A 19,184-nucleotide genomic window follows, 5' to 3' on the forward strand; every position below is an offset into this window, starting at 1 on the left:
GATCTATTGAGCACATCCAGTCGTCCTTCTGTAAAAATGGAAGGATCGATTGAAGCGTGACCATCCGAACTTTTCTTTCTTGACGAAGGTATTGAGATTGCTTAGGTCCAGAATTGGCCTCCAGTCCCCTGTCTTTTTGGAACTAAAAGAACCTTGAGTAAGTTCGAATCCTCTTTGGTCCGCTGGGACTGGTTGGATTACTCTTTTTCTAGCAGCTTTGAAATTTCTATAGCTGCAGGGTCTCGCAGATGGGGCGGCACATCTGGGAGTCTTTTCTTCGGAATTGGGGGCAATAGGAAGAGTATTCTGTAGCCTCTGGTAACAACGCTTTTTACCCAATTGTCTGATGTAAGATTTTGCCAGGCCTGAGGGTATAAAGCTAAGCGACCCCCGACTGCCTCCAGAGCAGGACAGTCGGGCCTCCTCTCAGGAGTGCTGGAAAGGTTTCCCAGGGGTTGTATCCCTGTCACCTTGGTTTTGCGGACCCCCTCTGCCGCCAGGGTGGCGTCTTCCACCTCTGCCCCCTCCTCTGCCTCTAGAGGGGGCATCACCCTGTGTGCCTGGGAAAGAGCCTTGGGGTTTTTGAAACCACATTTTCCCACCACGTTGCCCTTTGGGGTACGGTCTGGATGGGGTGGAAAACGGACTCCGACAGCAGACAGAGTCTTTCCCTCTTGCTCACACCGGGTAAGGGTCTCCTTTACTTTGGGGCCAAAGAGAGTGGCACCATCAAATGGGGCGTTAGTAAAGGAAGACTTGAAGGCTTCCGCAATGAACATAAGCGCATCCAGGATTGTCTACGAAGAGCAATCGCTGAAGCTGCTGCCCTACTCGATCCTTGGCTGCGTATGAGATCAGCCTCATGGACGAGTTTGCAATAGATGTAAGGGTATTGAGATGTGCTGTAACCTTTTCTGAAACAGCAGCATCTGTAGTACCCTGGAGGGTATCTCCCAACTCTTTGATTAGATCCCTCTGTAGCCGTGTGAAGTGGGTCAAATAGTTCAGGGATCGCATAGAAAAAGCCGCTGAACTAAAAATGCGCTTCCCATACCTGTCCATAGTCCTAGAATCTCTGTTAGGCAGATGGACAGATGAGGAAGATTCAGACATCTCCTTTTTCGTGGCCGCTGCCACCATCATAGCGTCCACTGGCACTCCCTTTGTCAGATAAGCCTTATCCTGAGGGGCAGTAATATATTTGTTCGGCTTTCTAGGGACTGGCTCCACCATGTCAGGCGTCTCCCACGCCCTTCGAGCAATCAGCTCCATCAACTCATCGAAGGGCGGAGTGACCCAGGAGGAGAAAGGGCGAGCACCGAATGCCTTCAGCAAGACTGACTCATCCTCAGAAGGGGGGAGGGATTGCCAATCACCTCTCTGCTTTAGGATCTCCAGGATGTCAGAAAAAGAGACATCCTCTGAGGGTGACTTTGGGGACCCTTCTGACTCATCCAAGTCAGTGTCCGATGTCAATGATTCTTGTGGAGAATCTAAGTGTCTCCTCTTACACAATCTTTTCCTCGGAACTTCCTTGGGGGGGGGCATCCGAAGAAGCCTCCGAGGAAGAGGGGGCACCCTCCAGGGGTGGCTGAGACACAGGTGCTCGACGCTTAGATGTAGCCGTGGGTGCAGAGGAGGATAACGGTCCTTTATGGGAAGGAGAAGCTGTTTCTGCTGATGTGGTTGTCTGGGTAGACAACACCTTCCTCATGAGGTCGAAGGCCCCCGGGTCCCGAGTCGAGGTATCTCCCGGTTCTGAGGAAATCGGAAGAATCCCCGAGACAGGCACCGAAGGCATCGACCCCGAGGACGGAGCCGAGTCGATCCGAGCCGAGGCCCCGAGAGGGAGCGTCGGAACCGAAACATCGGTCCGACTCTCAGTCCCGGATCCAAGGATGGATCTTCGGCTCCGAGACTCCAGTACCGGATCCGACGGAGTCGAGGTGAACGGAGCCGACCAAGAGAAAGACGGTTCTGGCACCGAGGGCTCCACAATCACCAGATCAGCCTCTCCCGGCTCCGAAGACTGGATAGGTTTCGGAGGAGGAACAGGTGGAGATAAGGGAAGGCCTTCGAGTCTCGACACCAACTGGGAGGAGACAGAGATGAGCTTGGATAAGGCCGTATTCTCCATTAATTTCTGCACCACACGGTCTACATCGGTGTCGGAGAGGGGCCTGGAAGATCGCGTCGAAGGAATCGAAGACGGAGCCGACCTCAACAGTGCCGGGGGAGGGAGCTCCGTCACCGGTTCCAAGACTCGAGGCTCGGAAACTGACAACAGTTCAACACTCGGCCCCGAAGTCTGTGGAACCGGTGATCGAACTTTAACTGAAGAGCTCGGAGCCGATGACCTGGGCTCCGACATCTTCGATTCCTTCGAGGATTTGGATGTCTGGTCTGATGCATCCAGAGCCTCTTGAAAAGTAGGTTTTAGAAGACCCCTATCCATAAGTTTCCTGCGCCTATCTGTCATGACCCTTCCACTGAAAGAATGACATATTGAGCAGTCTTCTTGCAGATGGAGAGGGCCAAGACAGTAGACGCAGGAACTATGATTATCAGTCACCGACATCTTCTGCCCACATTGGCAGCGTTTAAAGCCAGACTTAGCTTTCTCAGACATGTCACAATTTTAGGTACAGCTAACAGAGAAAAAATCAATATTATGTCAAGTCCAGTAATTTTGTCTAATCCAGAAACTTGATGTCAAATCCTGTAAAAAGTCAATCCAGCAGTCAATCCAAGTAAAAGGGTGGGGTAGGCCCCGAGGGAAAACTCTAATAAAGTATATAAAAGACTTTATATGGAACCGAGAATTCCTCGAAACACTACTAACACACACACACAGTTACTTAAAGACAATTTTTTTGGAAAAAAATTTAGAAGAAATATAAGAAAAAATATAAATCTTAGCTTAAGGTTGCTCGAGCTCATCAAACTGATGCGAACGCTGCAGCGGCAAACTAGATCTGGGGTAAAGGCAGAGGGGGATTGTGGGAGTTAGGTTGGTCTCGAGCTTCTTCTCGATGCAGAGCTTGCCAAGCGGCCGACATGGAGCCGAGGATCGGCTCCGAACCCAGGTGTAAGAACAAACGGCGAGATTGAACACTCTCACATTATGCACTTACAGAAGAATTTCTTGTTGTCCTGTGGAAGCTTATATTTTGTTGTAACACCATCCTAATGAGGTGAGTAATGTGGAATGATATGTATAGGTGCAGCATAAAGAAGGGTAGCAAGAAGAAAGAAGATTTAACTGTAGTTCTGACTTTTTCTGTCAAGTATGTTCTGATACTTTAGAGGGATCCAAGTTTCTGGTGTATCTTCTTTATTGCCTGTTTTATGTGGTGGTTGAATTTCAGGTTGGCATCAATGATGACACATAATAGCTTGGTGTAGGTTACAAATTCTATTGCAGTATTATTGGATGAAGAGATGGGGAATTGCTGTTTGTTGGGAGCTAGTTGCTTAGGGCTGAATAGGATTAGTTTAGTTTTTCTGGGATTTAGTAGTAACTGTAAGTCTGATAGTCTGGGATTCTTGTGTTAGCTGTTGTAGTTTATCTAAATTGTTAGCAGAGCAGATTAATGTGGAATCATCTGTGCACTGTATAGCAGATGTATGTTTGGTTGCAGTATGCAGGTTGTTTAATGTGGAGTCATCTGTGCACTGTATAGCAGATGCATGTTTGGCTGCAGTATGCAGATTGCTTAATGTGGAGTCATCTGTGCACTGTATAGCACATGCATGTTTGGTTGCAGTATGCAGATTCCTTAATTTGGAGTCATCTGTGCATTGTATAGCAGATACATGTTTGGTTGGAGTATGCAGATTGCTTAATCTGGAGTTGTCTGTGCACTGTATAGCAGATGCATGTTTGGCTACAGTATGCAGATTGCTTAATCTGGAGTCATCTGTGCATTGTATAGCAGATGCATGTTTGGTTGCAGTATGCAGATTGCTTAATCTGGAGTTGTCTGTGCATTGTATAGCAGATGCATGTTTGGCTACAATATGCAGATTGCTTAATCTGGAGTCATCTGTGCATTGTATAGCAGATGCATGTTTGGTTGCAGTATGCAGATTGCTTAATGTGGAGTCGTCTATGCATTGTATAGTAGATGCATGTTTGGCTACAGTATACAGATTGCTTAATCTGGAGTAATCTGTGCATTGTATAGCAGATGCATGTTTGGTTGCAGTATGCAGATTGCTTAATGTGGAGTCGTCTGTGCATTGTATAGCAGATGCATGTTTGGCTACAGTATGCAGATTGCTTAATCTGGAGTCATCTGTACATTGTATAGCAGATGCATGTTTGGTTGCAGTATGCAGATTGCTTAATGTGGAGTCGTCTGTGCATTGTATAGCAGATGCATGTTTGGTTGCAGTATGCAGATTGCTTAATGTGGAGTCATCTGTGCATTGTATAGCAGATGCAGGTTTGGCTACAGTATGCAGATTGCTTAATCTGGAGTCATCTGTGCATTGTATAGCAGATGCATGTTTGGTTGCAGTATGCAGATTGCTGGTGAAGATATTGAAAAGCAGACGACCAGGATTTGAGCCTTGGGGACTTTGCTGTTATGGGGAGAAAGGCAACATATATGATATTTTTCCATACCGTGGGAACATACACCTCCTTAATGGACAGATTTATTATGACTGATACTGGGTAAGACAAACCTTCTGCTGCATGTTTAATATATCCAGCAGGTAGGTTATTTGGGGCCAGTGTGGTTGGTTTGACTTTAATGAGTAGTTTTTTGATGATAGAAGTAGGTACTAGTTGGAAGGTAAAAGTCTTTTGGTCATTTTGTGGTCCTGGGGAAAATGGAGTTTTCAGGAGTGGGTAAATTGTAAATGAAAGATGTAACAGTTTGTATAGAGAGCTTTGAACTGGTTAGTGATACTATTAGTATGGTTGGGTATTCATGGGGTGGGTTGTAAAGTTTGCCACTGGTGTAGAAGTTGGTTGATGGCTGACCAGCAGGCCTTGGGGTTATTCATACATTCAGTTTGTAATATAATATGACAGATCTTTTTTTTCAGTTCTGAGCTTACTTTTGGTGACATTTTAAAGTTCTCTGTAGAGCTAATGACTAGATATGGTATTGCTTTTCCTCCATGTTTTACATGCACTGTCTCACTTCTTCATTAACAGTTTAGTATGTTTAGATAGCCAGGGAGTAGCACTGGTTTTAATTCTTTTGGCTCTAATGGAAGCATGACTATTCAGAATACTGATAAAAGCTGAGTTGAAAAGGGCAATGTATCTATCTAGGTGGACTGTTTTTAATATCTTCCAGCTGACGGGAGTTGAAGGTCCAAAGAAAAACTATCTGTGGAAACAAGAATTTACACAGAATGTCCTTCAGATACAGTAAAATGAGTATCAGGTAAGTATTATGAGGAACAGTTATGTGTGGGAGTCTTGTATTAGTTCGGAAAAGACCAGTGTTTGTTGAAAGTGCTCAACCAATATATTTTTTTGTATGGAGTTTGCACAGTTGTTCTTTAGAGGTTGTTTCTAGTTTTTCATGGTTCATTAGAATTTCCAACCTTGAGAATACTGTACATTCTTTTTGGATAACTTTTATGTCTATTATTTTACTTCCTCACTTTTTAACATAACTGTTAGGACAGCACATGGCACATCTCATTTCCTAGTGACCAAAACATTTGCTTCTCCCACACAGTTGCAATTTTTTTTCTTGTCTCATGTCTAATGCAGCTTGTATCCAACAAACATATAATGTCCATGTTCATTTTTTGCATGATTATGTTACTGTCAAGCTTCTGACTTTATCTCTAACACATTACATTTGTCACTCTTGCTGTTTCAGTATTCTGTATAACATATTTACCTACCACTGCTTTATACTCTCCCTCATGTTCCCTCTCCCCAACATCCATGGCTGTACCATGTTGCTCAGATTGTTTATCTGAAAAGTGTTTTTCTTCCTCTAGTCTTTCTTACTGTATCAATGAGCAATCTATCCAAAATGACCTAAATCATTAAATTTCCAACAGTTAGATAAACAATTCCTAGACATATGACCCATTTCTTCACACTGACTGCATTGTTTATTTATGTATTCTGGCACTAAATGATCTCCTGCACCATGATAAAAGCATGCTTTTGGCTGCCCCCAGTATCATACAGTGCCTCTTTTTCCATTCTTGTTAATCACATATGAAACATGTCCTTCTCTTCACAGATATTTAAAGTTACCCAAACCTCCCATTCCACTGTCCATACACTTCCAGTGATACACATCACAGACTTTTTTTTAATTTCATGCAAATTACTACATTCAGTTAGATAATAAGATTACAGTTCATTTTTTAGTGTCAGCTGTTCTAAACTGAACAGTTTCTTTCTTCAATTACAGTAATAAATTCTGAAAAATTTATTCTTCCCATAGGAAATTAAATTTTTTTTCTTTTCCACTCCACACAAACTTTTCTAGTACAGCAAAAGATTCAAGTTACCTAAGTGAAATCACCTTTCCCCAAATGTATCATTGCTCTTTTATCCTGCAGTTTAAACTCCAGTGCTACAATTATATAGTCACGTACTTTATGTTAGTCTATCTTTTCATTAGTTTTAATCTTAATTCTTATTATTAGCTGTTTTCTTTCAGTCTTTCGTCCTACCTGTGTAGTTTTGATTATTTTGCTATTTCCATTCTGGATGCAAGTTCTTTTTTTTCTTTTTACTGTTTCTGCAAAAGTTGATTTTTCAGCTGATTTCGTGTTGAAGCCCTGTTGCCAGTGCATTTCTCCTCTATGCACCTGATAGTTTGCTTTTCCTCTCTGATTCCATGGCAATGCTCTCTTCGGCACACTCAAACACTCTCATCACCATGTCACTCCATTTCATAACATTAACTCCACCAAGACCTGTGTAACTAAACCTCCTTCTTTCACTGTTGTCACTACAACTTCCTTACAAATCTGCAATCACAATGCTTTCTAAATTTTCTTTCTCCATTTCCCTGTCAGCATTTTCCTTCTCTTCTCCATCTTGGTACTCTTCCTTGCTGCAGTAAATGGCCTCTGTCACCTCCTATTAGCTTCAAAGAGTAGGAGAAGTTTCCCAGTGCCCTGGTCAAATTATCCATAGTCAGTAAAAGTACCACCTCAGAAAAGAAGCCATTTTGGCCTAGTGAGACCAAAGCATTCAAAAAAAAGCATAAATAAACATAAAAAATACCAGAAAAGTTCAGTACCACTAAAGCAGCAGGCACTCAATTAACTCCTAACCACTTTTTACCAATATCTGGCCAAGCACAGGGCAATCTGTATCTTTAAATGAGGTCTGCATTCCTCTCTAAACATACAGGTGTTTAAGTACCAGAAAGCAGTTGACACCAGTCCTACTGTATCAGCAGCAGGCACATGCACAAATAAAGGTCCTTGTCTTTCACTTGCTTACTTACGTTTATTCGGTTGCTGTTTGGTCCCTGTACATTTCTCCATTCCAGCCAATTCTGTACTCCCACACCTGGGTTTCTTTGTTTGGAGTATCGTGCTCAGTGTTGACTGGGCGCACTTTTACCTCTGCTGTATGTACTGCACACATACCTTTGTAACATATGTCTAGTCTGACTGCTATGCTGCTAACCATTGATGGACTTTGAGCTTCATTTCCCTCATATTCTTTTTATCCTCATGCAGATCACAGTTTATAATTTACCTTATGTCATTTACTATGCATCTCACTATATTTCCTTGTCAGTCTGATCTGAACAATCAATATTCAGGGATGTCCATGTTCTAGTTCCTGTCATTATTCAATCAGTCTTTGAAAATGAAGCATGCAAATGTCTGAGGATAACAAATGAACTCAGAAAAACTGCACTAATAGCAAACTAATTTAAAAGTGGAGAGTATAGGTATGTTGCTCTATTGTCTGTTTCTTCTGCAAACTGCAACCGTTCACATTAGCTGAGAAGTAGCCAACTGAGAACACACAATGACAATCATAGCTGAGAAGCAGCCAATTGAGAACACATAATGACAACTATCAAGATAATTTTCCTTAGTGCTTACCTCTCCTCAATAACTCTGTCTGCAAAGCTGCGGCTTAGTGATTGAAAGTGGAAGGGATGACATTTCTTCTCAGTGGGGTAGGCCTTATACATACAGAAGGGTTGAGTTCCATCAGAAGAAAAAACAGAGCTTGTTAAATCTGTAATTTTCAAGGTTGGCAAACCATCTAGAAAATGTAAATTCATTAATTATCATATACATTGATGCCATAGTTATAAAAATCAATCACACAAAAATCAAAATGAGTATTTTAATACAGAAAACAGTAACACTTTAAGCATGGTGTAATTTATGTATTTATTTAGTCTATCAGAAAAAAACATGGGATATTAATATGGTATGTATACCAGAATCTGTATACACTTTTTCACTATATTCATATTTCTTTTTCCTACTTAATAAATAAAATTAACTATTATGCTTCACATAGCTAAGCTATGCTGATCGCTACCTTACACTGGAAAAGCATCTTACAGAATCAACACAGAAATAGCTTATTTAATTAAAAATATACTACTCACTAGAAAATGGTTATTCATCTCAGGTGATAGACACCCAAACCCAAGACCATACACTACCATATTCTCTACAAAATTGAAATCTAACCTATTTATTATTAATCTTAACTCTAGGAGTATATCAAACAAACTCCCTGACTTACATGCATTCATAGCCCACTATTCTTCTGACATACTAACCATCACAGAGACTTGGCTAAAACCTAGCACCCAAAATGAAGCAATCCTCCCTCCAGTCTACAATATCCAAAGATTATATAGATCACACAAGAAGGGAGGCGGGGTTGCAATTCTCTTCAAAAACATGCTCAACCTCCAGCCTCTACAAACCCCTCTACCTAAGTTTCATAATGCCGAAACCTTAGGCTCTGTCCTATTTCTAAACAACAAAAGTAAAATAAACATTCTTTGTACCTACATCCCTCCAGGAATGAACTCTCCCATAACCTTCCTCAAGAAACCATCTTACTAGGTGACCTAAATACAGACTGGTTAGCCTGCAAATCCAATAACCCCACTAACCATATTAATCTATACGGGTACTCTCAACTCATTTAAGAATTCACTAGAGTGGATAAAAAATCTCATAAACAATCCATTCTTGATTGGATACTAGTGAACTGCCCAAAACAAAACTACCAAACAGGCTGTTTACCAGAGCATCTGAGCGACCCCCCCTCCCTATATTCCTCCTACGAAAACATACTAACATACCCTAGCCCACAGACAAATTAGAGATGACTGTAATCTAAACCCACAGGATCTCAACTTACTTTTAAAACAATGTAACTGGGAGCCACTAAAAACCCTGGGATTAGACCAGGCATTCAACTACTTAACAGTACATTAGCATAGTTGCTCCCATAATAAAAATTAGAACTAAAGCAATCCATGGCCCATGGCTAAACAGGAATACAAGAGCCTTGCTAAAGTCCAGTGATAAGGCCTGGAAAACCAGGAAAAAAGACAATACCAGCCTTGCCAGACAAAACTACCAACAACTTAGGAACGAGGCAAAAAACAAACAAAAAGTACAGTTGTGTACACTTACCATAAATGTAGAAGTGCGAGTGTATTCAATGTTGCAGTCATCACATTTGGGTTATCTGCCTGCCTTCCTTAGCTTTGAGAATCAACCCAAATGTGATGACTGCAACAGTGAAACTTGAAGAACATAGTACAGTTGTGTACACTTACCATAAATGCAGATGTTCGAGTGTATTCACTGTTGCAGTCCTGGTTACCCTCCCTCCAACCCCCTGACTTCTCTTGGCTCTACCTTTCCTTCTTGTTTGGCATATATTATATCGTGTGTATTTGCTTTTGCTGGGGGTGTTCCATACCATATAATTGCTTCCTACTGTGGGGGCAACTGACATCTGGGGCAAGAAAAACTGATGTAATGGCATCGGCTGCATGTTTTACACCCCTGACGACCTGACGTCATGGAAGAAGCAACAGCATCCGACGCAGAAATCCGAAGACTCTGGTATTCAAGCTGTCTGAGGGCTACCTGTAGGCAGATAACCCAAATGTGATGACTGCAACGGTGAAACACGAAGAACATCTTGACAAACAGAACTACTTCCTAGGTATCCAAAGCAAACACTCTAAAGATCCTCAAAAGTTTTGGCAAGCTATCAACTCCCTTCTAAAACCTGGAAAAACTATACTATAACTCCAGCTCCCACCCCAACAAATGATAATACTGACATAGCCTCACAATTTAATCATCACTTCACAGAATCCATTCAGACATTATCTGTCCAACTATCCAAAAATAATGACACATCTATCACAACCTCTAGCCCAACCAACACACCTTCCCTTATGCTCTCTCCAGTTCCCACCTCTACTATCAAAAAGCTCCTCTCAAAACTAAAACCAACCACTCATGCAGCTGATGGCCTACCTGCCAACTTCCTACAAATAGCTGCTGAATCCTTATCTTACCCTGTTTTAATCCTTATCAACCGTTCTATACTTGAATCCTACATCCCTCAACTATGGAAAGTGTCATATATATCATTCCTCTTCATAAAGGCAGCAACTCCTATGATTTCTCTAACTATTGCCCATTGTCATTTTATCTCCCTTATCTAAGCTAATCTTGAGAGATGTATTCACTCTGAAGTTATGCATTTTCTGAATACACATGATCTTCTCTCCACCACACAGCACGGGTTCTGCTCACACCACAGTACAACTACCGCCCTTCTCTCTTTTACCAATCTGGTTAACCATCACAGAAATAATAACAATTTTGTATCTGCAACATTCTTAGATCTTTCCAAAGCATTTGACAGGATCTCACATCCTATCCTACTAGACACTCTCACCTCCCTATCCTTTGCTCCTTCCACTATTGCCTGGTTCAAAAACTATCTCTCTGACAGGCAACAATCTGTTTAATGGCGAGGTGTTCTAGCACCACTTCTTCCAACTACCAGAGGCATACCACAAGACTCAATAATGGACCCACTTTGCTTCTCTATCTTCACCAATAATTTACACATCTCCTCCCAACATGCCTGACTTATACAGTATGCAGATAATTCGACTCTAATCTGCTCAGCCCCAACACTATCCACCCTAGAGCAACTCACCCAGGAATCTTTTAGCTCCGTTGAAAAATGGATCACTGATATCCAGCTCATCCTTAACCCCAATAAGACTAAATTACTCCTTTTCACCCCTAACAAATCCAAAACATTTCCTCCCTCCTTTTCTATCACTTCTAAAAACAGCACTGTGATATCTCCCTCCACCCACACTAGACTCCTCAGTGTAGAAATAGACAAAAATCTTCACTTTGATGTCCATATTTCACAAACCATCAAAAAGGTACATAAAAAAATGGGAACTCTACATAGACATAAAAACTTCCTAACTGATCAAGCAAGGATCACCCTAGCCCAAACTCACCTATTGCCCACACTTATGTATGTCCTAACTGATCAAGCAAGGATCACCCTAGCCCAAACTCACCTATTGTCCACACTTATGTGTGTCCTAACTGATCAAGCAAGGATCACCCTAGCCCAAACTCACCTATTGTCCACACTTATGTATGTCCTAACTGATCAAGCAAGAATCACCCTAGCCCAAACTCACCTATTGTCCACACTTATGTATGTCCTAACTGATCAAGCAAGGATCACCCTAGCCCAAACTCACCTATTGTCCACACTTATGTATGTCCTAACTGATCAAGCAAGAATCACCCTAGCCCAAACTCACCTATTGTCCACACTTATGTATGTCCTAACTGATCAAGCAAGGATCACCCTAGCCCAAACTCATCTATTGTCCACACTTATGTATGTCCTAACTGATCAAGCAAGGATCACCCTAGCCCAAACTCACCTATTGTCCACACTTATGTATGCAGCACCAATCTTGTCCCAGGTCAGAAAACATGACCTAAACAAACTGGAGTCTTGTTACAATAAAGTTGCAAAGTTTGCAAACAACTCCAGTTTCAGATCTCATCACTGTCTGGCTCTAAAGAAGTACAATGGTTAGAACTCCCCCAGTTACTTAGCTACCACCAGCTAATCATCACTTACAACACACTAAAATATACTAACAAAACTCCAGCATTAAAACAACTTCTAACCTACTACATACCAAATCGACCTCTCCACTCTACCGTCAAATACCTCCTCTGTATCTGTAGGGCTAATAACACTGCTGGGAAAGGGCTATTCTCTCATATCATAGCTAATAAATGGAATAACCTCCCCCAATCTGTGACTTCTTCACACACTATTTTACAATTCAAAAATTCTCTTAAGTGACACTTCATGAACTCCTGGCTATGCCCATGCATCACATAGATACTTTCTACCACTTTATACCTCCAGAACCATTCTTCCTATTGTTATTCTACTGTAAATATATTACACTTGATTGCATTTTTGCAGCATTTTCTTATGTTAAAATATGTTTGCTTGCAGCATACCCATTGCTAAAATGCATTTCTATGTTATATTGTTTCTGCCTTACATAAGATTGTCTGCATTTGATTTTATTTCCATATAATAATTTATTTTTTAAACTACATATGTCAGACTATTACTGTAAACTATTGTGGAGCTTTTCTCCCTGGGCCTCCACTGTAAATGGACCTCATCCAGTCGGACTTTCCAGGTTAACAAATGTAAAATAAAAATACAAAAAATAAATATTGGATTTACGGGTATTGCTGCAACAAATTAGACATGTGCTAATAGGATCATAGGACATTAATAGGCTATTGGCCCTAAGGCCCTTATAAGCTTAGCTAAGAGTTTAGCCCATGCATAGACAAATCAGCACCCGATGCCCCTGTCCAGCAGGGACATGGGTGGAATCCCAGGGATGTATTTTCTATTCCCTATCCAGTTATCCAGACAGTGCTTAAAAAGGGGTAAAGAGGTACTCTGCTTGACGTGGAGAGGGACTATATTCCAGAGACTATATCTCAGCGACCAACAAAAAGTTATAAGAACTAGAAGAAACACTTTTGAATCATTCAGATACCTTAGCAGACCTCAAGGCATAAGGTCTACAAATTAAACAGAAACTAGTTGATGAATAAACACAATTTGAGGATCTGTAGGCAAAAAATAATTGAATTAGAAGATAGTACCCAAAGGGGGAATTTCAGGTGGTTGAGGATCCATGAAACACAAGAAAGCAAGGACTGTACAGGATTCAAGGCTTACTCTCTTTGGTATTATATGTAGCACAAGCTTATTTTATCTCTTGTCTGTTCAGCGTGGGTTCAGTTCAAGCAGCTTTATTACACACAAACACATGAGAAATGAGGCTTTGTAACTTAAACTTAAATAAACTTATAAACAGACTGACTACCACACTCATACATGTTAACACTCTGGCTGTTCTCTCAAAACGGCACTGCTGCCTGTACATGCTCACACCTAGAAATGCTTCTTAAAGGTACATACACACGCTCTTATCTACATCCTCCCTCTTTGAGAAATAGTCCATATACTAAATGACAGTACTCAATGGCATGCAATTTACAGAAATGATCTTTTGACATGCAATTATACAGAAGTAATTATTTGACATGCAATCATATAAAATCCTCCTGTCACCTTGAATGTAACTGACCCCATAGCCACACAATTTAATACTCACTTTATTAACACAATCACATCATTTCTAGGTATCCAACCTAAACTACCTCTTACTGTACCCACTCCCTCTTCGGATTCCCACAACCCCTTAACATTTATTCCCATCCAAACTAGCTACATAAAAAAAACTCTTCTCCAAGCTCAAATGCCCTGTTCTGGTTCCATAGCTATCTATCTAAACATCAGCAAGCTGCCAAATGGGAATACACCCTTTCCCCTCTTCTCTTCAACCCTATTGGTTTACCCCAAGGTTCCATACTTGACCCCCTTCTTTTTACAGTATTTACAAATGACCTCTGTTCTGCAACTCAACTAGCCTCCATAATCCAGTATGCTGATGATTCCACACTTCTTTGTTCAGCCACCACTCCCCAGGAACTACAAACAAAAATGCAAACATCTTTTCAGGATATAGACAAATACCACACTGAACACCAACTCATACTTAACCCTAACAAAACCAAGACAATAGTTTTCAGAAACAACAAACACAAAATATGCCAGTTCCCACTAACAATATCTTCCTCAAACGGCATCAAAATATTACCCACAAGTCATATCAAACTTCTAGTTGTCACAATAGATGATACCTTAAGGTTTGATATCCACATCTCCCTAACCATCAAAAAAGTCCACACCAAACTAGGTACACTATACAGAGCCAAACCTTTCCTTACTGAAAATGCCAGACTAGCCACTGTCCACTCACAACTACTTTCCACTCTCCTCTATGGATCCCAAATATTTACTAATCTACAAAAACAGATCTGAATAGTCTGGAATCCTGCTATAATAAAATTGCAAAGTTCACTACAGGCCACCCATACAAAACCCACCACACTGCTCAGAACTCACCAAACTCAACTGGCTAGAACTCCCAAACCTTAACACTCAATTAACTGACCATAGTCCACAAAATAATTCACCAGCCCAATGACTGCCCCGCACTTACTAACCTAATTCTACTGAATATAAATTACAAACAAATTAATGTTAAAGGTTATTCAACCCCATAACACTCATGGTACCTCTCTCTACTCCTATAAAATTGCTAAGTTTTGGAACACCCTTCCTCAACCCATAGCAAAAAACCCTAGCTATCATCAGTTCAAACACCTCCTAAAAGAACATCTAGCAAATCATTGGCTCTGCTCCTGTCATACTCCTGGCTAAGTCTATCCACTCTCCATGTATTCTATTATAACTACTCCTTTCTATCTATCTCTAGCCCATGTCTACTGTTTTATTTTTTCCACTTGGCTAACTTCTCCTATTAGCAGCTAGTGTGGTCTTAAATCCTAGGAAATCAATGGTCACACACTTTTGTAACTGTATGTATATATATATATATATATATATATACATACATATATATATATATATATATATATATATATATGTATATTGTACACTGCGACTTATCAAACATCAGTAATATTGGCTTTTTTAATTTTTCTCAAATGTACGTTTGGAGCTTTTCTGCCCAGGTCACCTCTGAAAATGGGTTTCTGGCCCAGATGGTCATTACCCCGGTAAACAAATGTAACAAATAAATAAATAAAATCAGACACATATAAAACTATCATGTCCAGGTTGCTGTGTATTTTACAATAGGTCTTGAAATACGACCTGATCGTGTAACATAAAATTCAGAATTGGATCTAGTAACGGGGACCGTCTTCAAGGAATGTTCAACTTTGGGGACAACTGGGACAGTATCAAGAAAGGGAATGGATACTGAGTATGAACACGGTCAGGGTTGCTCTGAGATCTAAAGTCTGTATCACAGGTACGATGCTGCAGTATCGTTTCTGATACAAGAAGATACCTGGGTTTCTCCTGTATTCTATACCCTCAGATTCCACTAAGTTGGATCTTGGCTTGGCACATATACCTCTCACTTAACCAATTTGATCAAAGCCTTTCGCCATTTGCAGCCTCACTGTCTCTCCTTCTTTTAATGGTCGAAGAAATCTGCTCATTTTATCATAGCTGGACTTCTTAGAAGAACAGTTCTTAAAAAGTTGGGCTTTGATTGCTCTGTTGTTTTTAGCATTAGGCACCAACAAAACTAGAACTGATAGGCATGGTTTGCCTAGTGAGAAGTCTCTGAGCAGGCGAGCCAAGTAGGTTGTCACGGGGTATATTTCTGAGATTAACTCAATTCAAGAAGATATCGGTATGTCACACTTTGACCTCTCCAATAATTGCTTTGCACTCTGTACTGCATTTTCAGCAAGGTTGTTTGACTGTGGGTATTCAGGACTACTAGTAACATGGATTAAGTCTCACTCTTTTGCAAATCTCTGAAACAATTGACTGGTAAAGTGAGAACCATTGTCAGAAATAACTTTGTGTGGACTACCATGGATTGAGAAAAGACATTTCATCTTAGTAATAACAGCACTGGGTATTAGGTTAGGTAGCAAATCGATCTCAAACCAGTTAGAACAACAGTCTACCAACACCAAGTAGTGCTGACTGTTCCACTCAAATATGTCAGTTGCTACTGTTGACCAAAGAAATACGGGAATTTGGCTTAGCTGAAATGGCTCTTTTTGCAAATGTGACTTAGTACTGTTGCACACTGAACAAGAAGAAAGCAATGTCTTTAGATAAAGAAGGCCAACATACTAGTCCTCTTGCTCTTCTTTTGGTAGAATTGGAACCTGGGTAGCCACAATGCAAAATCTGAATGTATTCATGTTATAAGAAAGTAGGAACAACTTTTGTACCTTTGAAAATGATACCATCTTCCATCAGCATCTCATCTCTGTATGGAAGTAAGATTGGACTTCTGGAGGTACACAGGCTGCTTTGAAGGCCATCCTACATTAATGAAGTGGTGGAGCTTTTGCAAAATTGGATCAGTCTTTGTATGATCTCTCAGCTCATCAAGTCTAAAGGTAGAAAAGTTACACACTTCCATGACATTAAAGTCAAAATTCTCTCCATCAAGATGTTCCGTGGCATTTCTGGGTGATCTGGATGGGGTATCAGCGAGATAAAAAAGTTTGCCTTTTGTATAGACCATTTTGAAATTATACTTTTGCAATTTGAGAATCATTATTTGTAGTCTTGCTGGAGCTGAATGCATAGGCTTCTTTAAAATAGTGACTAGAGATTGATGGTCAGTTTCTGTCTGGATGCTTGGCCATAAATACAGTCATGGAACTTCAAACATGCGAACACAATTGCCAAAAGTTCCTTTTCAATTTGAGCATACTGCATTTCAGTTTGGGTAAGAGTTCTAGATGCGTAGGCAACAGGTCTGCCCTCTTAAAGAATAACTGCACTAAGACCAAACTTTGAAGCATCACAGGAAAGAATTAATGGTTTGTGGACATCATTGTGTCTCAATGTAGGCGGGTTAGCAATTTGCTGTTTGAGGTTGTCAAATGCTCTTTAGTGTTGTTCTAACCATGACCATGCAACATTTTTTGCATGTCAGCTGTCTCAAAAGTGCTGATAACTCACTAAAGTCAGGGATAAATTTGCCCAAATAGGTAGCCATACCTAGAAAAAGTACAGCTGTGTACACTTACCATAAATGTAGATGTTCGAGTGTATTCACTGTTGCAGTCATTACATTTGGGCTATCCTGCTGGCAGGTTGCCCTCAGTCGGCCTGAATTCCAAAGTCTTGGGTCCTGCATCAGTTGCTGTCACCTCTTCCCTGATGTCAGGTCATCAGGGGTATAAAAGATGCAGCCGACACCATTTTATTTAGTTTTTATTGCCCCAGATGTCAGATGCCCCCAAAAGGGTAGGCTAAAATTAGGTAAATAAGACATACATGCACCAAAATAAGTTTTACCTTCCTCTATAAGCAAATACATCATTTAGGTTGTATAGATTAGAGAAGTAAGGATAAGTTCCAGCAAAAATAAGGGTGATGGCGGGTGGTTAACCTGGACTGCAACAGTGAATACACTCGAACATCTAAGTAAGTGTACACAACTGTACTATGTTCTTCGTGTTTCACTGTTGCAGTCATTACATTTGGGTTGAGTCCCAAAGCTATGGTTGGTGGGCTGCAGCTAAACAGTATTAGGAGCGGCAATGAGGCCCTGCAGAACTGCAGTGGCAAAGCCTGCCCTGGATTTAGAGTAAAGAGGCAGATTGTAATGTTTTGTAAAGGTATGCACTGAACTCCAAGTAGCAGCCTCCAAAATGTCTTTGGTTGTTACTCCCCTGAGAAAGGCTGCAGAAGTGGCTGCAGCTCTGGTTGAATGTGGCCTAATGCCCTTAGGCACTGGTTTGCCATGTTGTGAGTAGCAGAAAAGAATGCAGTGACCTACCCACTTTGAAATAGCATGCTTAGAGACAGTCTTTCCTTGTGATGCTGTGGCATATGCCACTAGTAATTGCTCTGTCTTTCTGAAAACTTTAGTTTTGTCCAAGTAGAATCGAAGTTGTCTGTGTACGTCCAAAGAATGCAGAATTTTCTCCCCCTTGTTCTGTGGATTTGGATAAAAAGTTGGCAAATGAATTGTTTGGTTAAGGGCTACACTGGATACCACCTTAGGCATAAATGTAGGGTTTGTTCTCAGACAGACCCTGTCTGGATAGAAAATGATAAAGGGTTCCACAGACATGCGAGCCTGTAGCTCTGAAACACGTCTTGCAGAAGTTATTGCTAGGAACAGAGCTGTTTTCCAAGATAAGAACTTTATGTCCGCAGTAGCAGCTAGCTCAAAAGGAGGTAAGGTGAGTTTTTCCAAGACATAATTGAGGTCCCATGCAGGTGTTGGCGTTCTCCTTGAAGGCCTTAGGTTTTTGGCTCCTCTGAGGTACTGCCTTAATAAAGGGTGAGAAAAGAGTGGTGGCTCTGTATTGTAATGAGCCGAAATGGCAGAGGCATGGATTTTAATTGATGAAAAAGATAGGCCTTTGTCCAGCATCTCAGTTAAATATTGCAAAATATGAGGAATATTTCGGACAGCTGTATCAGTTCCTTGAGCTTGGATCCAAGCGCACAATCTCTTCCATTTCCCAGCTTAGGATTTTCTAGTACTAGGCCTTCTGGCTTCTAAAATGACATCCATTACAGCTTTACTGAGAGGTGTGGTTTGTATGGCTACATTAGCCGCCATGCTGCCAGGTTTAGGGTCCTGAGTTGGCTGTGCAGAATCTGATTGTTTTGTTGGGACAGTAGATGAGGTATTTGAGGTAAGGTCCAGGCTGGGCATTGGGACAAGTTCCTTAAGATCGGATATCAGAACTGGCGTGGACAGTCTGGGGCAATCAGAATCATTTTTGGTTTCTCCTGCCTGACCTTTAGGAGTACTTTGGGGAGGAAAGGCAGTGGAGGAAAGTCATATACTAAAGATAAGGCGTCCACTTTCCAAGCTTGTCTGTGATAAGTCCTTGTGCAGAATTTTCTTAGTTGATTGTTTTGTGGGGAGGCAAATAGATCTATGTCTGGGCGTCCCCATTCCATTGTTATCATGCTG

The 19,184-nt window shown here is 41.0% G+C and overlaps 1 protein-coding gene across 1 annotated transcript in view; it reads right to left on the reverse strand.

Annotated features, from left to right (window-relative positions):
- The window catches only part of CCHR16.PART0H9orf43 (chromosome chr16.part0 C9orf43 homolog), a 1,158,566-nt gene that overhangs the window by 875,450 nt on the left and 263,932 nt on the right, over positions 1–19,184 (reverse strand). Inside the window, exon 3 of the mRNA XM_044057889.1 lies at positions 8,065–8,230. Coding sequence (XP_043913824.1) covers positions 8,065–8,230 — 166 coding nt within the window. The remainder of the gene's footprint in view (positions 1–8,064; positions 8,231–19,184) is intronic.

This window comes from Protopterus annectens, chromosome 16.part0 (assembly GCF_019279795.1).
Source record: "Protopterus annectens isolate FY-2018-M chromosome 16.part0, PAN1.0, whole genome shotgun sequence".
Lineage (NCBI taxonomy): Eukaryota > Metazoa > Chordata > Ceratodontiformes > Protopteridae > Protopterus > Protopterus annectens.